A 22,631-nucleotide genomic window follows, 5' to 3' on the forward strand; every position below is an offset into this window, starting at 1 on the left:
TACACTCCGTGGTACAGCAGAGCAGCTTCTCAGGTGGCTCAGTGGTAAGGAATGCGCCTGTCAGTGCAGGAGACTCAGGTTCCATCCCTGAGTCGAGAAGATCCCCTGGGAGAGGAAATGGCTCCCCACTCCAGCACTTTTGCTGAGATAACCCCATGGTCAGAGGAGCCTGGTGGGTCTCTGGAGTTGTACCATGGGGTTGCAGAAGAGTCTGACTTAGCAACTAAACAGCAACAGCAATGCCACTACTGTTTTCCTCTTCATTCCTGAGACCATCCAGTGCTCAGCCTCACCCGTAAATGTCTAATGACTAAACACTACTATTAAGTGAAGTGTTTCCCAAACTTGCCCCCAAGACATGAATTACATGGGAGGCATTTGCTACACGATAGATTCTCAGGCTTCTCTCTTACCAGATTCTGATTGGCAGATGTGGGTGGGGCTTAGGTATCTATCTTTTAAAAAGAGCCTCAGGTAAAGTGCATCCTTAGGCTCAGGCCTGTGCAACTCTTTGCGACCCCATGGACTATAGCCTGCCAGGCTGCTCCATCCATGGTGTTTCCTAGGCAAGAATACTGGAGTGGGTTGCCATTTCCTTCTCCAGGGGATCTTCCCGACCCAGGGATCAAACCTGGGTCTCCCGCATTGCAGGCGGATTCTTTACCGTCTGAGCCACCAGGGAAGCCATCCTTAGGATAGTGTAGGAAATTCTATCTTGTAAGACGGGCTAGTCTTACAACACATCTATTGTATAATAGCCGGGGTAGGGCAGCCACTCCATTGATGGTTAGAATTGGGTGGGCAAGCTCAGTTCTTACAGGTTGCAAGACTTTAATGATACCTTTTCTGCTTATAAAAATCATCTAGACTGTTTGGTCTCAAATGATTACCCCTCAAATTATTTACAAAGGAAAAATTACTAACTTTGGGACTTCCTTGGTGCTCCAGTGGTTAAGACTCCATACTCCCAATGCAGGGGGCCCAGGTTTGATCCCTGGTCAGGGAACCAGATCCCACATGCCACAGCTAAGAGTTCAAATACCACAAGTAAAGATCTTTACATGCCGCAACTAAAGATCTTACGTGCTGCAACTAAGACGGCGCAGCAAAATAAGTAAAAGTAAATACTGAAAATTAGTAACTTTGCAGTGGAGAAACCTAGCAGACTCCTCCTTTACCAAGGGGTCAGAATCAATATTACTGATAATGGGACAAATCACGGGTGACTCGATGGGACACACTAGAGAATGCAGCACTTCCGAGAGTCCCGACAGAAAAACATTCAACTCAAGTTTAATTGTAAGGAACGGCTTCCCAAGTGGCACTAGTGGTAAAGAATCGCCCACCAACGCAGGAGACACGGGTTAGATCCCTGCATCAGGAAGACCCCCTGGAGAAGGAAATGGCAACCCACTCCAGTAATCTTGCCTGGAGAATTCCATGGACAGAGGAGCCGGGCAGATTATGATCCTTGGAATCGCAGAGTCAGACATGACTGAGCTGACACAGACAGTTGTAAGGAAACATCAGGCAAGTCATCCAAACTGGGAGACAGTCTACGAAACAGCTCCACCCCTTCCAAAATGTCAAGGTAAGATTGAAGAAGACTAGAGAGGCTGCAACCAACTGCAATGCTGCATGATCCCGGGTTGGATCCTTGATGTTATGGGGGTTGCTCTAAAGGGTGTTCATGGACCAATTGCTAATGTTTGAATATGGATTGTGGAACAAGTAACGGTATTTTATCAGTGTGAGGTTTCCTGATTTTGACAGTAACACCACAGTCGCATAAGAGAATGTCCTTGTTCTTAGGAGATAGACGTGGAAGAGTTTAGAAGTAAAGGACGTGATGGGACTTCCCTGGTGGTCCAGGGGTCAAGACTCCTTGCTCCCACTGCATGGGGCATGGGTTCAGTCCCTGGTCAGGGAACTAGGGTCCTGATTGCCACGTGGAGCAGCCGCCCAAAAATGATGTAAGTAAAGGACCTGATGTTCCAAGTTGCTCTCAAATGGCTCAGAAAAAAATAGTGTGCCCCTGTGTATAAATACATAAAATGATAAAGATCAAATATGTACGATGTTAAAAACTAATGTGTGCTCGGTTGCTTCAGTGGTGTCTGACAGTTTGTGACCCAAGGGACTGTAGCCCCCCAGGCTCCTCTGTCTGTGGGATTCTCCAGGCAAGAATACTGGAGAGGGTTGCCATGCCCTCCTCCAGGGGATCTTCCTGACCCAGGGATTGAACCTGCATCTCCAGCATCTCCTGTATTACAGGCAGATTCTTTACTGGTGAGTCACCAGGGTCCCCTTAAACAAACAAACAAAAAACTATAGTGCTTATTGTTTAGAAAATAGCACAAGACAGGTAAAGCAGAAAAATATAAAAAAGGAAGTGGAAATCACTCCTCATCCCACCCCACAGACAATCAGTGATCATTTAATAATGAAATATGTGTTCTTGGGTCATATTTTTGGTTGAAACTTAAAATAGGTGAATGCTTTACTTCTTGTCTCTATATATTATAACCTGCACTTTTCACTCCATGATTTATCTCTCAACATCTTTCCTGTCATTGTGGTGTTATTTTTAATGATTGCATGACCCTCCTGGTGAGGATGGACCTTTTATTTTGTTTATCGATGAGTATTTTGGTTTTCAGTTTGACTTTGTTAACCTAAAACAATAACACAATCAGTTGTTGTTTTTAACCAATAAAATGAGTTTATTCAGTAACAGCAAAGAATTTCAACTTGGAACATGCACAGATGACAAACTCAATGCAAGTCCAGTAAAATAAAGGAGAGGAAACTTTTATGGAGGAGAAAGGAAAGTTGGGATATTATAAACAAAAAGGCCATTGGAGGAAATTGGGAGTTTGAAGGACAGTGCCTTGTCATTGGCTGCATTGTGACAGTCTCTCAAAGGCCAAGCTGTTGACAAGTAAGGAGATAATCTTTCTTTTTCCTGCTGGCAGTAGTAAAATAGTGTCCCTTCCTACCACAGATGCAAAGTACATCCCTGTTGGGGTCTGTATTGACTTCTAGTGACAGATACATGAGAGCTCCCCTTTCTGGCCTCTCAACTCCATTTTAGTGCGTTTTGGCCAACTGATGTGAAGAGCCAACTCGTTGGAAAAAACCTCGATGCTGGGAAAGATTGAAGGCAAAAGGAGAAGAGGGCGGCAGAGGAGGAGATGGTTAGATGGCATCACTGACTCAATGGACATAAACTTGAGCAAACCCCAGGAGACAGCACAGGACAGAGAAGCCTGGGGTGCTGCAGTCCATAAAGCTGCAAAGAGACTAAATCATTCAGATTTAGCAACTGAACAATAACCCTTTATTAATTTTCACAACTATGGGCCGAGCTACAGTGAGCATCCTTCCAAATATATCTTTGCCCACTCATCTAAGTATATTTTATATACAGGACTTCCCTGGCTGTCCAGTGGTTAAGAATCTACCTTTTGATGTAGGGGACACGGGTTGGATCCCTCGTCAGGGAACTAAGATCCCACATGCCGTGGAGCCGCTAAACTAGAGAGTTTGGAGGCCACAACGAAAAGACCTTGCATGCAATGAAGATTCCTCGAGCCGCAACTAAGACCCATGCAGCCAAATTAATTTCTTTTTAATTCAAAGCTTTGCATGAAGCAGGGCACCAAAGCCAGTGCCCTGGGACAACCAAGAGGGATAGGGTGGGGAGGGAAATCGGGGGTCATTTCAGGATGGGAGGACACATGTGTACCAGTGACCAATTCTTGTTGATGTATGGCAAAAATCATCACAATATTGTCAAGTAATCCTCCAATTAAAACATTAATTTTAAAGTAAACAATGATTTTAATTCCCTTATTAAAAAAATGCAAAGCTTTTAAGTATTTTATAGAGAGAGGTGCTGTGTGAAAGGAAGAGAAGTTGAGAGAGGCAGAAATACGGAGAAAGGCTGGGAGAGACTGAGACAGGCAGAGTCCGGGGAGACAGAAAGAAAGGTGCACGAGGTGACACAGAAAAACAGGAGAGAGACAAGGACAAAGCGAAAGGTCGAGGGGTAGCCTGGGAGAGAAGGGGCTGCTGTCAGGAGACAGGGAGCGGGTCCAAGGCATGGAGGCCCTGACATCCTGGCCACAGGAATCCAGGCAGAGAGTGACTAAGCGACTTTAGGAACACACCCTATAGATACAATTGTAAATGAGGTCAGTGTCCTTTGTGCAAGGATTTTCATGGGACTATCGTTCCCGGTAAGCAAAAGATGAGAAGTAACCTCATTGCCCATCACCAACGGGGGACTGGTTAGGGATTGCATTCTGAGTGCTGGTAGAGCCAGTCTCTAAGCAGGGCTGCCAGATTTAGCAAATAAAAATGCTCAGTTGTGTCTGACTCTTTGCGACCCCATGGACTCTAGCCCACCAGGCTCCTCTGTCCATGAGATTTCCTAGGCAAGAATACTGGAGTGGGTAGTCATTGCCTTCTCCAGGGGATCTTCCCGACCCAGGGATTGAACCCAACTGTTCTCCATCTCCTGCGTTGCAGGTGGATATTACCACTGAGCTATCGGGGAAGCCCTAAAATACTAGAGAGCCAGTTAATTTTGAATTTCAGATAAAGAAGTCTGTCCTGTCAGTCTAATACTAAAAGCTTATTTGTGGTTTATGTGAAATTCTTTTTATTTTTTTTTATTTTTTTTTCGCACTTAGAAATTTTTACTTTGATTGGGGTAAAGCTGATTAACAATGTTGTGATAGTTTCAGGTGCACCTCGAAGGGACTCAGCCATACATGTACATGTATCCATTCTCCCCCAAACCCCCCTCCCCTCCAGGTTGCCACATAACATTGAGCAGAGTTCCATGTTCTATACAGTAGGTCCTTGTAATTTATCCATTTTAATTATAGCAGTGTGTGCATAACCATCCCAAGCCCCCTAAATTCTAGTTTCAATGGATATCTGTATTTTATTTGGCAACCCTATCTCTAGAATAAGTGAGAACAGCAAGATGAAGTCAAGATAGAGGGTGTGTGTGTCTGTGTACACGTGCCTGCGAGGAGGGCTTCTGAGATGGCTTGTTCAGGTTTTAGCTCCCATTCTACGTGGTGGTTGTCATTCCAAAGAAGGGAGATCTATTCAGGATTACACGATCACAGGCAGTAGGGCTAGGCAGGACCCCAGCTTTGTGCTCTGCAGAGATGTGTGTACATGTCTTTAAAGTGTTAACATATTAAATACAAATATTAAAAACAGACAACAGGGTTTTTTTTCAAGTATTTATTTATTTGCACCAGTTCTTAGTTGCAACACGCAGGATTGTCAATCTTCATGGCAGCACACAAAGTTAGTTGTGGCATGAGGGGTCTGGTTCCCTGACCAGGGGTGGAACCTGGGCACTGAGAACGGGAAATCTCAGCTACTGGACCACCAGGGAAGTCCCCAGACTATAGTTTTCTAGACTTCATTTGGACATTTCTAATTAAAAAAAAGACTGGCAATCTCAAGAACTGCAAGGGCCACCTGGGGGAAGATATTTACAGAAGGGAATATCACATGCAAAGCTGCTGAGGCCAGAGCATGCCTGCTCTGGTCCACTGTGGCGGGAGCCTCCTGGGGCGGTGGGCCCAAGGGGCCTGGGGCTCGCCCAGCCCGGAGCTGCTGCCGCCTGAACTGCTTTCACATCCTGGAGTGCTCATCTGCCCCTGGCGTCTTAATCATGGCGGTCAGCGGGCACTGCTGCCGGGAATGTCTTCTCACTTCCCTCTCTCACCTGCACATCCCTGTGACCTCAGTGTGGGGTTCCTCAGGGTCTCACTCCTCTGACTCACCTGGGTCCCTCAGGCGGGCAGATTCCTCCCTCACCTGTGGGCTCCAGGGGCGCAGGGGCTTGTTTGTGTCTGGCTGGTTTATTACAAAAGCCTCGCCCACTAAGCCAGACACATTCCATTGCTTGCTCACTGTAACTTGAGCATGTTGGCATGTCACCTCTCTGAGCCTTGGTTTCTTTATCTATAAAATGGGGTTGATAATCTTGCCCGTTTTACAGAAGAGGATGAGATGGTTAGATAGCCTCACAGACTCAGTGGACATGAATTTGAGCAAACTCCAGGAGATAGTGGAGGACAGAGGAGCCTGACGGCGTACAGTCTATGGGGTCGAAAAGAATCAGACACGACTTAGCCACCTGAACAACAACCTTGCCTAGCACTCAGGGCTCGCTGGGGCGTCCAGATGGGCCAGTGTGGCAGCAGTGGCAAAGGGCGATGACAGGAGCATTTCTGAGGTGACAGATGAGCTGAGGACGGCTCTAGGAAGATCCGACGAAGGGCGCTCTGGGCAGAGGGAACAGCAAAGGCCAAGGCCCTGCTGTGGGAAAGAACCTGCATGAAGAGGGAGCAGGAAGGCCACAGAGGCTGCAGCAGGTGAGCAGTGGGGAGAGAGGGGGAGATGAACCCCAGGCTAGGTAGCATCTTGTGAGCCGAGAGCCTTTGACCTAAGGACATGGTTGTTCTCACTTTCCCCTCCTTGGCAGTATCTCCCACACTCCAGAGATGCACAACGGTCTCCAGGTGGGAGCAGGTGGGGAGAGAGGAGGCCCTGGGGCTTTTCCTGGAAACAGGTTCAGCCTTCTGCCCAGAAGTGGAGATAATAGGACGCTATCAGTGCAGTCCGAGGGGCGAGGCTACCAAGGGAAATCAGTGCTCCAGATACTCCGTGAGATAATGGATGGCAAATGCATGGAGATTAGCCAGGCAAGATGTGCACTGCACCTTCGCGAGATCCCAGGGTCTGGAGCATCAGTGGACCTCCAGGTGTGACGCTGGCCCAGCAGGTGTAGAGAGGTCTAGCTTCAGGGCCCCACCCAGTCCCCACACATCGGCCTGCCACCCTCAAGGCTTTGGACAACTGCCTCCTAACCAGGGAGACCATCTCTTACTGGTTGCCCAGGAACATCCCAGAACTTCCACAGTCCTGGGCAAGCGGGGCCGGCTGGTCACCCTACTTACTATCCTCATTCACTAGATGAAGAAACCAGGTCTCAGCGGCAGGCAGTTAAAATTTGCCTGGGTTTTGTGGTTGGATTTTTTTTCATGAAAAAGTATTTTATTTGAAATGGTGACATGTATCTGAAATAGACATTGAATCTACAGCCGTACCACCCTGAACCCCCCTGATCCTGTCTGAAATAAAATATTCATACCGTTCAGAAATCGTTTGCAGGGATTCGTCCAGTGGTTAAGACTCCATGCTTCCAACACGGGGGTCACAGCATCAATCCTTGATCAGGGAACTAAGAGTCCACATGTCTCATGGCGTGGCCAAAAAATAAAGATACATAAAATAACAATAATAATGATAAAATAATTTTTAAAAAAACAGTTTGGAGAATAAGAAGTCTCCTTCCCACCCCTGTCTGCTTTCCTCCTCAGAAGTAACCGGATTCTTGGGTCTAGTTGTACAGTCTGGGCCTACATGTAGATATTATTTATTAACTTCTGCACAACAGGCGGCCTATGAGATATTCTGATCACCTGAATTTTTTGTTTTCACTTAAAAGGTTATCAGTTCATTCATTCATTCATTCAGCTAATATTTATTAATAGAGTACCTACTATAAACCAGGCTTAGGTCACAGCAGTGAACCAGACAGATACTTCCTGCCTAGGTAGAGCTCCTTTTCTTCAAATTGATAAAATATTTGTCTGTAAAAGCTGTTCATGGACTTCCCTGGCTGTCCAGTGGTTTCTTTTTTTTTTTTAAGCTATTTGTAGCTCAAGGGCCATACAAAAATAAACCACAGGTTGAATTTGGCCTGGGGGCTGTTGTTTGCCAACCTCTGGTCTGAAGGACAATCAGCAAAATAAATAAAATACACAGGGTGTCAGATATGTGTTGAGTCCTGGGGTGGGTGGGTGGGTAAGGAGTGTGAGAGGGCAGAGGGGATGACACTGTGCCAGAGGAGACTTCCCTGAGGTGAGGTGAGCCTGGTGGCCGTCACCGGGGGGGATACTCCACAGAAAGGGAGCATCACGTGCCAAGTCTCTGAGGCTGGGTGGTCCGCTGTGGCTGCAGCCTCATCCCGAAGTGAGCTCAGAGGGGCCCAGTTCCACAGAGCCTCATGGTATCGTGACCATTTTGGCTTTTCCTATGAGAGAGACAGGAGCCTGGGAGGCTCTATATACTCTTAGACAGGATTTGAGATTTTGCCAGCTGCAAAGTATTCCATTGATTGGACTGATGTATTTAACAGATCATCTGTGATGGACTTTTGCTACCCTATTAAAAATTAATGAGGTTAATACTTGCAGATAATTTTAAAAGGTGTTTAAGACACAGAAAAGGGCATGTAATAGACCATCTTCTTCCACTCCTGCCTGGTTGCCACTCAGATCGCCTCCTCAGAGACAATCCCCAGAGACCAGTTTCTAGTTCTCCTGCCAATGGTTGTTTCTGTGTTTCTAAGAAATACTCACATATTTCTCCCTCTTTTATGCAAATGGCATCACATTGTACATGCTGTTCTGCACCTGGCTTTTTATCACTTTATGTCTTGATATGATTCCACTCCATTACATCTAGAGTTTTCTCTTTTCTGACAGATGGCTAATCTGTCTGCATTGTAATGTATTAACTGTTCCCCAAGAGTGTCAAATACCACTTGGGGATGCTAACGGGACACCTCCATGGGTGAAGCTCCTGCACAGAACTTGGCTCAGCAAATGGGAACAAAAAAAGCTTATCCATCCTGGAGCCCCCAACTCTGGGTCATGCCCGACAGACTTGGACCTAGAAACTTCACTTGAAACCCTTTTGTGTTCTGAGATGGTGACTTGATTCTCAGAGGGACTTCTGAGCCAGGCCCAGGGGTGAATCACTGTGTCCAGGCAGGTGGGAGACACTCAAGAGGTTTTGTTTTTTTAAATCAAGGGTAAGGGTGGGGGTTGAGCCTTGATTCATTCATTGAACTTTTCGGGGACAATGTCTTCTTCCCGGCCAAGATTAACTCTCTGATTGATCCACTCAGCGGTTAATGATCTAATCAACAGGGTCAACTGGCCTAATATACAAAGAGTTTTTATTGATTAGGAAGTTCATCAAATCAGTGACCAAACAACAGAGATGCAGTTCACAACACAGAGAAAAGGAAAAGGACACAGGCAGTGAAAAATGCTCCACCCCAATCATGGGAATGCAAATGTAACTAGGAGATGTCACTTTCCCTTATCAGATGGGAAAAGATTAAAAAAAAAAACTGACAACACCCTGCCTCCACCAGGTTTTGAAAAGGGTCCCCAACTCCCTGCTGGTGGAAGTATAATTTAGTTTAACTTTGTTAGAGGGCATTTGGACAAATGTATCAACAACTTTTTTTGCCATGTCAAATGACTTGCAGGATCTCAGTTTCCTGACCAGGAATTGAACCCAGACCCTCAGGGCAATGAGAGCAAAGAGTCCTAACCACTGCCAAGGAATCCCCTCAATATTTTTTATAAGATATCTTTGCATTTCAGGTCAAAGATGTGTGTACAAGACATTCACTGAAATTGCCCCCTTGTTTGTAGTAGCAAAAAATTATATTCTAATCTAAATGCCTATCACGAGTCCCCTTGTTAGATAAATTGTGTGATTATGGTATAATCCATACAATGAAAGAGTCTGCAGCCCTGCAAGGGGTTACGGGAGCTATGTGTAATGATATGGAACAACTTTCAAGACACACAGTGTGGTTACTTGAGAGGTAAAAGCAAGTAGGCTAAAGTATAGGCTCCCATTGGTGTTACATAAAAAGGAGTGTACATATTAACATCCACAAATATATATATATATATATCTCCTTATCTCTATACAGACTATCTCTGGAAGGTCATACAAGACGCTGGTAAAAATAAAAATAACTGCCTTTGCTGAGGGAAATGGATTCTTCAGGAAAGAATACTAGAGTGGGTTGCCATGCCCTCCTCCAGGGGATCTTTCTGATGGAACTCGTGTCTCCTGCATTGGCAGAAGAGGATTTTTTTTTTTCCCCTCTTAAAAACCACAAGCACCACTTGCAAAGCCCAAGCTGAAGGCAGGACATGGAAGCCACAAGCCGACGAGGATGGGATTCGAACCCACGCGTGCAGAGCACAATGGATTAGCAGTCCATCGCCTTAACCACTCGGCCACCTCGTCCTGGCACCACAAGGTGTTCCCAAACTGCTCTTCAAGGCAGCTGGACCAGTTTTCATCCCCATCCACGGCGTGCGCGTCCAGCCCCACAGGACAGCCAGCAGAGGGCGCCGCAGGGCCGCGGCCCCGGGCGCAGGGCGGGGAGGCGGGGGTCGGGGAGGGGGCAGAGCCGGTCCATTTCCGGGAGGACCTGACACCGTAGCATCCAAAGTGTCGGCCGGGACCGCACCCCCGGGAGCTGAGCTGCAGTCCCTGGGCCTCGCCTCGCCCAAAGCCCCCTCCCACGACGCTGTCTCTGGGAGGGAGGGATTTGTAGGCGAGCCCGCGGGATAAAGCGCCCGGACAGTTCAATCAGAAGGGAAGGGAAGGATAGAGAAAGGCCCCGCCGGCACCTTACACCTCCTCCAGGGCCCGGGTGACCGCCCGCAGCGAAAGGGAAAGCAGGAGGCCCAGGCAATGGCATTCAAGGACCAGCCTCCTCCCACCTCTACCCACTGGGCATCTCTGGGAGACAGGACGCTCAGTTGAGGAAACTGAGGCTCAGAGAGGCTGAGTGACTTGCACAGGTGACCAGGAGAAGGTCTGTCCAGTAATCAGTCATTCACCGAGCACTTGCTTGAGCCCCTACCAAGTGCTTTGAAGAAAATCGAATGGGGTACATGGGATAAAAGGGCTTTGCAGGTGACTCAGTGGTCAAGAATCCACCTGCCAGTGCAGGAGACAAAGGTTCCATCCCTGGGTGGGGAAGATCGCCTGGAGGAGGAAATGGCAACGCACTCTACCTGGGAAATCCCATGGACAGAGAAGCCTGGCGGACCACGTCCATGGGGTCGCTAAGAGTCAGACACGACTGAGCATGCAGGCAGTGGAATAAAAAAGATATGTTGTGAGGCAGGATCCTACTTTGGCTAGGATTATCAGAGATGCTTCCCTTCAGGTGACTTAAAATACATGTTAAATATATCATTCTTAGCAAGAGTGTCTAAATTGCCTATTGTACAGTTTCAAGACTAATAATAACATCTTTTTGTGCTTAAAACAGAACATTATCTGGGATTGATTGGGAGATTGGGGTTGACATTCATATACTACTATGTATAAAATAGATAACCAATAATGAGAACCAGGGAACTCTATTCAATGTTCTGCGGTGACCTCAGTGGGAAGGAAATCCAAGGAAGAGGGGATATCTGTATGCTTCTGGCTGATTTACTTTGCTGTTACATGGTAAAGCAACTACAATTAAAAAAAAATGTTTTAACCCCCTCAAAAAAATCCCAGAACATTATCAAAACCTCTCTAGAAGCACCTCCTCCCCCAGCTAACCTCCCTCCAGAATTTTGCAGTAAATATTTCCTTGCTTTTCTTATACATTCCTAGACGATAAAGGGTTTCGTTTGCCTGCTTTTGAACCTGTGTAAATCCAACTAACTGTATTTAAGTTAGTTCTTTTTGCTTAACACCATGTTTTTTATATTTATCCCTGTTGTTGCATGGAGTTTTAGTTTGTTTTTACCACTGTATAGTATCCCATTACAGGATTGTACCACAGTTTATTAATCCTTTCTACTGTTGAAAAACATTTGGGTTGTTTCCAGTTTGGTTGTGTTTTTTTTTCTATTATGAACGAGGGTGCAAGAAATATTCTCATTTCTGGGATTAGAGCTGGGCAGCAGTTCTCAACCTTGGCTGCTCACTAGAATCACCTGAGGAGTTTTCAAAAATGCTCCTACCAGAGGGTCCCACCCAGAGTAATTGAATCAGAACGGCTGCAAGGGTGGGGCCCAGGCTTTGGTGTTCCCTGGGGGCTCTGCCGCCAGGGCTGAGAACCTCTGGGAGGCAGCAGGCCTGGGAGTAGAATGCTAGGAGACTCACCTCTTGTTCACGGATGCTAAACTTTTCCAAAGTGGCTCATACCTATGACACTCTCGCCCGCATGGAACCAAAGTCCTCCTGCCCTCACGTCCTCAACACTTGCTAAGACCAAATTTTAACTTTTTATCTTTCCAGTGGGCGTGACATAGTATCTCATTGTGGTTTTAATTTGCATTTCTCTCCTTACTAATGAGGCTGAACAGTTGCGAAGTTCCTGAGGAAACAGACAGAAAAAGCGACTCTGGTGAAGATCCGGCGGAAGAGAGATTTCGGGGGCAGGGAAGATGAACGGCAGGTGCCAAGGGCAGGGATGTGGAGGAACCGAAAGAAGGCTGGATCATTGTGCAGAGGGAGGGGCAGAGCCGCTCAAGATAAGAGCAGCAGAGGTCAGGTCAGCAGGTGGAGGGGGGTGGTGAAGAATTCGGCTTCTGCTCTCTCTGCATGAGACAGGGACACAGGAGGTTTGGAGCAGAGGGACATGGCGCTACTCCTCCCTCTGGATGTAGGTGGAAAATCACGATGGGAAGTCAACAGACATACGTATTCTTCCTAGTTACTGTGTGTGGCCTGTCTCCCCCGCCTCCCCTCCCCTCCCCAGCTAGAACAGGGTAAGGACGATTGTTTTGTTCACAGCACCTAACGATCCAAACCATCGTCCCTGCTCTCACTCTAGGTGGTGAGTGGGAGACTTAATAGGTTTTCACAGGTGGAAACAAGTTGGAGAGACCTGCGGATTTAGGCCTGCGCCCCATCCCCAGTCCAGGACAGACATGGCCCTCACAGTTGGTGGGCTCAAAGGAGAGCTGGGGGTGAGGTGTCTGTTCCTCCCCTGGGCCCACCCGGCAGCTGAATCAGTGCCCCCACCCACCCTGAGCCTAGCCTTAGATCCTTTAGACACAGTATCGATGACCCCAGAGGAGTGAGGCAACTACTTGAGCTCCGCCCTTCCCCACTTCTTTCTCCCACCTGCCCAGAGTAATCTTTCTCAACCAAACTCCAAACAGGTCCCTCCTCGGCTCTCCAGTGCCCCCGGGGCAAAGTCCAGACTCCTCCAGGCCCTGACCCCGCAGCCCTGCCCACCCCACCCCCATCCTGAGAGAGGCTCCCAATGGCTCTGAGATGGTTACTGCCTCTAACCTCAGGCCTCTCTCCCCTCGGCATTTTCTTCACTTCCTCTGGGAAGTTGCCCCGACCCCCGGTCAAGCGACCCGCCTCTTGACTGTCACAGTGCCCTGTGGTACCCGCCCTCGCCCTCCCCCACCCATCGAAGCACACTTCCCTCTGCACTAGAATTGCCTGTTGACTTCACCTGTCTCCTCCACTTGACTAGGGGAGTGACCCTTCAGCAGAGACCCCGAGCGTTTTGCTCAGGGTTGTATCCCCCCAAGCGCCGGGAGGGGTGCCTGGTTCGTTAGTGGGAACACAGTCAGTATGTGCATTTTTCTAGCTGATGCCAGTTTGCTTTGCCAAAAAAAAAAAAGGCCGTGGCATTGCACTGTCAGCAGCTACGTGGAGGGGTCCATTGGTTCTCCCTGCCCCCGAACTGTGTGCTGCCCCTGTTCAATCCCACGCTCTCTACGAGGCACCCTTCGGGCGAAGGCACCCCCAGCCCAGTTCCGACAACCGAGGCGGTGGCGGTCTCCGAGAGTCAGGTGCCCAGACCTGCAGCGCACGGCGCCAGAGGGCGCCAGAGGCGGGAGAGCGTGCCGCCCCGATCCGGCCCGGGCGCCCGGGTTCCGAAGGGGGGTCCTGCCTTGTCCAGGGGTGCCCAGCGCCCCGCCCCCGGCAGCCCGGCGCCCGGCGCCCATGCACGCGCCGAGGCCCGGCGTCCGCGCGGCCCCGCCCGGCTCCCAGCGCCACGCGGCGTGAGCCCCGCCAGCCCCCGGCGCACCTGCTCGGGGCGTGGCCTCTGGCGAAGGCGCGTCTCGATTGGCGCGGAGGTGACAAAGGGGCGTGACCGACACGGGCCACGCCCACCCCGCGATTGGCATACTTAAGGGAGTCGGCGGCCCGTCTCCACGCACAGCGCAGCTGCACGGCGTCGCGGGTGGAGGTCTTTGCGATCCCGGCGCGACCCGGCGAGATTTTCGCCTCCCCGCTGCTTCGGCCACCATGCCGCGCTCTTTCCTCGTCAGGAAGTCTGCCGGCTCCCGCCGGAGACCCAATTACAGTGAGCTGCACGACTCTTCTCCAGGTAAGGGGACCGGGTGCCCGGACCCCAGGGGAGTTTGGGGGAGGCAGGCGAAGGCCGCATGGGGAGAGCCCTTGGAGAAGCAGCGGGCTTGGGGACGAAGTCGAGGGGCCAAAGTCGAGTCAAAGAATATAGCCTGGGTGCGAATAAGCTCGGGTCAGGTGGATCCGGGAGATGTGGAGAGGGTTTTTGGAGGGCGGGGGTCTTGGGCTGAGGAGACGGAAACTTACCGGCCGTCGAGAAGAGGGTCGCCCCTCCCAAAAGTGAGAAGAGGAGGCTTCTATCTGGACAGTAGCCGGGCCTAGGGCTCCGGAAGAGTCCAGAGGATTTAGGGGAGGGTGTGGGAGAAGAGATGAGTATGGAAGGGGGCTTGGGACAGGGGTGTGGTACCTTGGCAGCTGGGGAGATGAGGGGCCAGGATGCTGGGGGTCTGGCCTCAAGCTGGGTACTTGGGTAACTCAGGAGGATGGAGACCTGGAAATGACCCCCTTGAGTTGGAGCTAGGGAAGGGGGATTCTTCCCGGAAGAGCTGGAGGTTGAAGTGGGAGAACCAGGTGACCTGGGTGAAGAGGGGCTCAGACTGCCGGTCCTAGTCGTGAATCTGGTATTCATGTGATAAGCACTGCGTGCCAGCCCCATTCAGCCCCTGGCCCACATCAGGCTGATGTCTGTGGCTAACTGAGCTCATGCCTGACCTTGCCCTCTTCTCTGTCCCCCACTCAGAGCTCACTTTCCAGCAGCCCTACGACCAGGCCCACCTGCTGGCAGCCATCCCGCCGCCCGAGGTCCTCAATCCCACCGCCTCCCTGCCGACGCTCATCTGGGACTCTCTCTTGGCGCCCCAAGCCCAGCCCATTGGCTGGGCTTCTCTCCTGCCCCAAGAGATCCCCAAGGCTGGCGAGCTGACCTCCCTGTCCGACGAGGACAGCGGGAAAGGCTCCCAGCCCCCCAGCCCACCCTCACCGGCTCCTTCGTCCTTCTCGTCCACTTCAGCCTCCTCCCTGGAGGCCGAGGGCTATGCTGCCTTCCCAGGCTTGGGCCAGTTGCCCAAGCAGCTGACCGGGCTCTCCGTGGCCAAGGACCCCCAGTCTCGCAAGGCCTTCAACTGCAAATACTGCAACAAGGAGTACATCAGCCTGGGTGCCCTCAAGATGCACATCCGGAGCCATACACTGCCCTGCGTCTGTAGCACCTGCGGGAAGGCCTTCTCCAGGCCCTGGCTGCTGCAGGGCCACGTCCGGACCCACACCGGTGAGTCCCTCCCCCCGGCCCCTTTTCTCACTGCCTTCCCTGCCAGCGCTGGTAAGATGGGCTTTGCTGTTACTTTCGGATTGTGGGAACCGAGGTCTCCTGATTCCTAGCTTGAGAGTTCGGGGGCCTGGCTCTGAAGTTTGGCAGAAACATTCATCAGCTAAGTACTCGGGCTGAATAGATAACTTTAACATGTCCCTCAGCAGGCTCAGTTCCTCTCAGCCAAATGGGTTGGTGGTGGATATGGGAAAGGTATAAACAACACCTTGCTGTTGGGGCCAGGTGTGAAGGGGCCCACCCTGCTCCACCCTTCCCTAGCCCACCCCCACCCCCACCCTAACCAGACAGGATGTTGTCAGCCTGCCCACCTGCCTTGGCTCTGAATCCTGCTTTGGGTTCCTCCCCAGACTTTGGGCTGGCGGTTCACCTCCCTTAGCCTCTGTATCCTCATCTGTGAAATGAGCATAAAAACACCTTGTGAGGTTTTTGTGCCAGTTAAATGAAAGAGACACCTGGGACAGAAAGCACCTGGAAAAATGCTTGAGACACGACCGGCAGGCACAAAAACGATTGTTGGTATTTGTTCTGCTTCCATACCATGTGTCTTTGAGTACGGGACTTAACTCTCTGAGCCTCTCTGATTATAACTTAATCATACAGAGTGGGTTACGGTAGTATTGTAGAGGGGGCAGTCTAGATTCAGTGGCTGCTTGTCACTTGATAATACCTTGTTATAGTATCATGATGGCTCTCAGAGCTGCTCTCCCCACCCCCACTCACTGCTGAACAGATAAACTTAATCCCATCATGCAGGCCCAGGAACTCCTTTGCAGAAAACACAATTATGTCTTGGCATTTCAAAAACTGTAATGCTAAATGTGTAGAAACTTGTGAGATGAAACCTGTCCTAGCCTTGAGCTTTCCGAAAGTGCAGAAAAGGTAACCACTCCACCTTTTCAGAGCGTGAATGGAGGAGGCCTCTCTGCTTGGGGCTGCTCTTCAGAGAGAGGGTTCAAGGGTCATGACTGTTAGTTTTGGGGGTCAGGCTGGCCAGGTTGGAGACTCACTTGGCGTTTCCTGGCCCAGGGCCTGACCTCTGAGCTGTGAGGGTCAGGGGGGTGGTGTGTGAAGCCTGGCATTTTGCAGGCATTATTGATGTCATTCCTCCTGGGGGGGGGGGGGCGGGGGGGGCGGAGGCAGGCAACCTCCAGAGCTTGCAGCCTGTGGCTGCGGTTTCTTCCTTGGTGCACAAAAGCCCTGATTTTAACATGTAAAGGCCCAACTGCCTGGCCTGTGTCCTCGGTGGCTGCCCAGCGACAGGGTCTCTATCTGGGGGCAGCGGAAGCCCTGCGATGCTCCCCTCCCATTCGGACATTATTTTCATGTAAAGGCACGGCCCAGACTCACAAAGCCTGTTGAAATGCACCAGCGCCATCCTCCTCGCCTCCCATTGTGCGCCTTAATGGTGCGCCCGGGGGGCGGGGGCTGGGGGCTGGAGCAGGTGCACGGGGCAGCGGTGCCCAGCACCTGTTCCAGGCCGCAGCTGCCGGCCCGCAGCGTGTCAGGCCCCTTTAATCCAGGGGGTATCGCATGTACACTGCCCCCCTCGGCGGCCTTTGTCCCCGCCGGCCTGGTGCCGATTTCACACTCCAGGAGCACCAGAAAGATGTGGCCGGGGCCGGGGTGGGGGAGAGGGTCTGTGCAGGGTGGAGGCCTGCGGCCTCCTGCTTCCACACACAGACCTCCACCCGTCCCATCCCATCCCATCCAGCCGGCCCCTTTGTCCAGGTTTGTGTCTAATCACACGTAACATAAAGATAACGTTCACCAAGCGCCGAAGGCGGGAGGCACGCGCTCCCCGGGCCTCACCTGTGTCGCGGCAGTCAGTCCAGCGGCCACCCTGACCCCATCTCAGCGGTGAGCAAACGGAGGCGCAGAGAAAGCCGCCACTTGCCCAAGTCCCAGCTTAATAGGCCGGAGTCAGGGCTCCTGCGCCGCACCCGAGGAGGGCGAGGGGAAGCGGGGAGCACAGGCACTGCACCCGCTTTCCCAGGTCTGCAGAGCACAGGCCCTGAGTTTTCAGAGGAGGGTGTGAACGAAGAAGAACGCAGTCATCAGACCCTTCGGGCCTGGTATGCAGAGGCGCTCCAGTCACGGCAGAGCAGGTTACACAGGCGTCCCTTCCCCAGTCCTCTGGCCCCGGCCCCTCTCTGCCGGTGGCCCGTTTCCTTGTGTCCCCGCCCCAGGAGACTGACCTCGTGAACTCGGCTTCCCCGTGGGCTGCAGGCACCTGGCTTCTGGACCCCACCCAGGAGGGCTGCTGGAATTCATTGATTCCCAGCTCTTACTTCCAGCACCGGGAGTTAACTAGGGGACCTTGGCCTAGGGACACGGGGAAATGGGAGGAGAGGAGAATGTCGTTTCTGGGAAAAGAATATTCAGTGTTATAGAAGAGTGCCTGGCGTGGAGTTAAAGGCTCGATTAGTATTTATTTAATGAGTTACTCTTCTGGCTTTATTTGGGAAATGCAGCCCCAAGGAAAAGCGAAACAGCCTTTGCTGTGAGGTTTCTGGAATGTGAGTTATAGTCTCTTGATTGGGGCAGGAATTATGAAAAAAACTGGTGAATGGTGTTGTCTAGTGGTGGCTGAGGAGTCAGGCTCTTCTGAGACCTTTTTTTTTTATTAAAAAAAAAAGACTTGTCCAAGCACTTATTGAGCTCCTACTGTGTATCCAGCCCTGAGTACAAGGCTCTTCCCAATACAGCCTGGGTGGGCAGGTGGCATGAGGGCCTCAGGTGGGATTTTTTTTAAAAAAGTCATCAGATTAAAAGATTTCTGTAGCCTCTTGGGGGTTCTAGGCCTTGGGTTGGAAGCTTGGAATGCATTCAGGGTGGGGAGATTCCTGCCTTTGTAGGATTCTCTGATGGGGGGACAGACTCGACACTTTCCTGAGTGTGATCCCAGTGATGGGGAAGCAGTGACCTGGTGACGGGAGGTGGGGCTTTTAGGCTGACTCTTAAGCTAAGCTTTGTCCCTGCAGGAAGGCAATACAGGGGTGATATAAGAAACACCCATTTCAGCCTCCTTAACTAAGAGGCAGTCTCTGTAGTGGTTAAAACCAAGGGCGCTGGAGTCGGGCTGCTTGGTTCTTGCTGAGACCCTGCATATTCCCTGTGCCTCAGTTTCTCCATCCCTACACTCAGGACGAAGGTGGGATTCAGTGAGATAGTGGGAAGTGCGTCCACCGTCTCTGGCACAAAGTGTTCGGCAAACATGGTGGCCGTCACTGCTGCATCATTGTTGAGCACTTCCTCCTGCCGGCAGGGCAGGAAAAGTACTTGATTCAGCCTTCTCTCAATTACCAACCCCTGTGCGTGGGGGCTGAATGGCTCCATTTTACAGATGAGCAAACCAAGGCTCAGAGAAGCCCGCTGACCTGCTCAGGGCTACACGGTGGGAAGCGGCAGCGCTCCCTGCCGAATCCAAGCCTCTGGGATTTCTGGCTTCTCTGGGTCATGGCCCTTCAAGGTTGGGGTGAGCCGGGTGGTAGAGGCTGGGGGTGGGTGGGGATGTCAGCTGTTCTCCCGAGTGACTGCGGCTCCATCAACCCCTTCTGTCGTCTCTCCCCAGGCGAGAAGCCCTTCTCCTGCCCCCACTGCAGCCGCGCCTTCGCCGACCGCTCCAACCTTCGGGCCCACCTCCAGACCCACTCGGATGTCAAGAAGTACCAGTGCAAGACATGCTCCAGAACCTTTTCCCGAATGTCCCTGCTCCACAAGCACCAAGAGTCGGGCTGCTCAGGGGGGCCGCGCTGACTCTCGAGGCTCCTTCCGCCTCTCCGGGCCCTCCCCGCTGCCCGGAGCGACCTCCCCCAGCTCCAGAATGGAGGACCCTGCCTCCTTGTCACTGCCACAGAATCCCCTCCTGAGCTCTGCCGTCTGGCCGGACCCTGGGGACCATTTCCCGGTCCTCTGGATGCCCCGCCAGGCTTGGAGGGGTGGGGGCGCTTCCTGCCGGGGGGGTGGCTTGCCACAGGGACCCCTCCTGGCAGCCGCTGCTCCCAGCATCCGTGGAGCTGGCCTTTCTGCGTGGGTCTGTGACTCCAGAGCTGTTCGGGTACAGCTGCTCGGAGCTCGGGGACAAGAGCCGGCAGACTGAGGAGAAGTTCCCGCCCAACTCAGGGGGCCCAGGCCGCCCCTCCAGGAGGTGGGCCTCACTATGCAAGCGGCCACCCCCAGGTGCACCGCGGGGGTGCCCCCTGACGCCAGGACCGCGTCTGGACCCCAGGATGCCCCCAGGCCTGGGCAGCTATTTCAGCCTCCTGTGTGTCACGGTGGCACCTGTTTCATGGGCAATTTAACGACGTCTCCAAAGGGACTGTGAATAATTGCCTTCCCTTGTCGGGGGCCCAAGTGGGGCGCTGTGGCCCCACCACTGTGTCTCCCAGAACTATTTTCGGGGCCCGACAGGTGGGCCCGGGAGGAAGATGTTTACAATTTTTTAAAGGTACACTGGTATTTATATCGCAAGCGACATTTTGTACTAAGGAAACGTTTTGTATAGTTATATGTACGGTTTATTGATATTCAATAAAGTGGTTAATTTATATATAAAAAGTCTACCTGGTTTTACCGCCGCAGGGGTATTTTCAAGGGCCTTCAGGGAGGAAGGACGAGGCAGGGATGCAGGGAGCTCACGTGCTCCGATGGCCCTCAGTCTCGGCTTGACCCTCGGGGTTTGTCAGGGGACCTTGTTTGTGCAGGTGGGTTTTCCTCGGAGCGTGGACGTCCTGTCCGATGGGGAGGTCGGGAAACACCTGTGGGCCGGTGGGCGGTAGGGCTGTGCATGCAGGCTTCTTATCCTCTTTGTAGCCCCCGTTCTCCTGCTCTGAAGCCGACCAGGCTCATGGGTAAGGAAGCTGGCTCCCAGGTCTTATCAAGCAGGCCTGCTGTGGGGCCTTCCCCAACCCGCCAGGTCTTCTGGAGAGGGCGAGGCCGCTGCTCCAGATGAGAGTGGAATGCGGTGAGCCAGGAGGGACAGAGGATGTCCTTCCTGTTTCCAAGGGCTCCGGGCCCCGCTCCGGCCTCCCTGGCAGGCCCACACCTCCGTCTGGCTGCTGGGTACCAAATGGCCTTTGATGCAAGGAAATTGGCTGGCTGGAGCCGGGAGGGTGAGAAGCCAGGCCAAAGGGTAGGGGTCATTCTACTTCCTGCTCGAGGACAGGACGGGAAGGCAGTCAGCACTGCGTCCCGGGACTGAGAGAATTCACTCCCCGCTGGCTCGCACGGTGACCTCACCTCTGGGGCCCTCCTGGGGCCGGGAGAAAATGAGTGTCCTTTTCAAGCACAAAAGGTGCTGAAGATGCCAGTTTCCTGTGGCGAGCTGAGCGGGGTGGGCGTTGCAGGCGCCCCGGAGCCCCAGAGCCAGGCCGGGGGTGGGGGAGCTTCGTGTTCCAAAGGAGAGATGATTCTTTCTTCTAAACAGGAAATGGTGACCCGCAGGCCGGGAGCAGCCCTTAATGACTTGCAGCTTTCCTCCCAAAAGAAAAAAAAAAAAAGGTTCTCTAACAATCGCCAAATTGTAGCAGGCCTCCCTGAAGGGAAGTCATGGAGTTTGGGGGTGGGTGAGGGGTGGGCATCAATGTGCTGAGGGCCTACTGTGTCCCAGGTCCCTGGGGGGGCGTCCACCTACCCACAGTAGGTGCTGACACGTGGGGGATGAAGAACCGTTCTCACACACTCCCCGAGGGGTGGGCCTCGTGGGAACCTCTAGCTGGCATTCAACCGGGGTGCATCAGACTACCCTTATCCCGGGAGTCAAGAACCAGACTCACGCCCCCTTGGCTCACAGGCCCTGGAAAAAAGCTATCCTCCTCTCAGAACCCTGGACACTCTAGTTTCTGCCTCTGAAATAGGGTGATGATAGCGCCTTCGTCCCCCGAGACAGAAAAGGGATGTCCATTCAGTCGGTTTGGCTGAGCCCCACATGTTCGAGGCCCTGGGGTTACAGCCCTGAACAGATAGACAGTCCTTGGGCTCAGGGAACTCATGTTTTAGCGGGGGAGACAGAAAACAAACAAGTGACTAAATAAGCTGCTTTCCTACAGTGACGTGCCAAGATGGAATTAAAGAAAGCATGTGCTCCGGAGCCATGGGGTGGGGCGCCCTCTGATAAGGCCCGGAGAGCCAGAGCCCGGAGCCCGTTCCAGTGGAGACCTGGAGGAGGCGAGAGCTCCAGCCTCGGGAGCCAGCAGCAAGTGCAGAGGCTCCGAGGCTGGAGTGAGCTTGTCCCCCTGCCGAGAGGGGCTGGGGGGACCCGGTGGGATTGATGAGAGGGTCCATGTCATGCAGTGCTTGGGTGGGTGGAGAGGAGGAATCAGACTCTGGTTGAGCCCCAGGGCAGACACGGAGGCTTTTAAGCAAGGGAGTCTTGAGGCCTACTTTTCTTTTACACTGATTCCCTCCATCCTGGTGGAGAATGGAATTAGCCAAGTTAGAAGAGGAACAAGAGCTGGGAGCCAGGGAAAGGCCCAAGGCAAGAGGGATGACGCTGAGCCGGCCCAGAGGGGTGGAGGCCCTGGGAAGGTTGGATTGAAGAACGTGTGACGGCTGGGCATCTAGGCCTGTGCCAGGCACACCTGAGTGCTAGTGGGTGCGAGTTCCTAGGGGTTTTTTTTAAAGGAGATGTTGGACCGGGTGGCCGGAGTGGAGATCAAACAGTTGACGTTTCTTCTGTCCTGATGTGGACCAGCCCCAACTCAACCACATTTAGCTAAGGGAAAAAAATTACATGCAGACCATGCTCCTTTTTGTGGGAAGAAGGGTGGAATTGAGCTTGGTCTTCATTCTTGTTTGTATTTGCCTACAGAAACTCTGGGAAGATTTACAATAAAGCAATCAAAGCCTAGGTCTCTAGCGGGGTGTAGGGGTGAAATGGGGCGGATAGTAGGTGAGAGAAGGAAGACAGGTGTTTTAGGTTTCTTTAAAACTTTTTATTTTGAAATAATTTCAACCTGACAGAAAAGTTGCAAGAAAAGTACAATAAACTGGAATCTCTCCATCAGATTCTTCAAAATAACATCTTATCAAGTTTGCATTTTCTCTCTCTGTATACACATGTACACATACGCACTTTTTTTTTTTTAACCATCTGAGA

General features: G+C 51.9%; 1 protein-coding gene and 1 non-coding gene across 2 annotated transcripts; one reads left to right on the forward strand and one right to left on the reverse strand.

Annotated features, from left to right (window-relative positions):
- Positions 1 to 10,079: 10,079 nt before the first annotated feature.
- TRNAS-GCU (transfer RNA serine (anticodon GCU)) lies at positions 10,080 to 10,161 on the reverse strand. Its single transcript has one exon. It is a non-coding gene; the product is annotated as a tRNA-Ser (tRNA).
- Positions 10,162 to 14,053: 3,892 nt separating this feature from the next.
- SNAI1 (snail family transcriptional repressor 1) lies at positions 14,054 to 20,092 on the forward strand. Its single transcript, XM_081560270.1, has 3 exons — positions 14,054 to 14,227; positions 14,948 to 15,475; positions 19,107 to 20,092. Exons 1-3 carry the CDS (start codon positions 14,146 to 14,148, stop codon positions 19,289 to 19,291), a joined length of 795 nt encoding a protein of 264 aa, XP_081416396.1. The 5' UTR covers positions 14,054 to 14,145; the 3' UTR covers positions 19,292 to 20,092.
- The last annotated feature ends 2,539 nt before the right edge of the window (positions 20,093 to 22,631 follow it).

This window comes from Giraffa tippelskirchi, chromosome 13 (assembly GCF_054371585.1).
Source record: "Giraffa tippelskirchi isolate mGirTip1 chromosome 13, T2T-mGirTip1v1.2.pri, whole genome shotgun sequence".
NCBI lineage: Eukaryota > Metazoa > Chordata > Mammalia > Artiodactyla > Giraffidae > Giraffa > Giraffa tippelskirchi.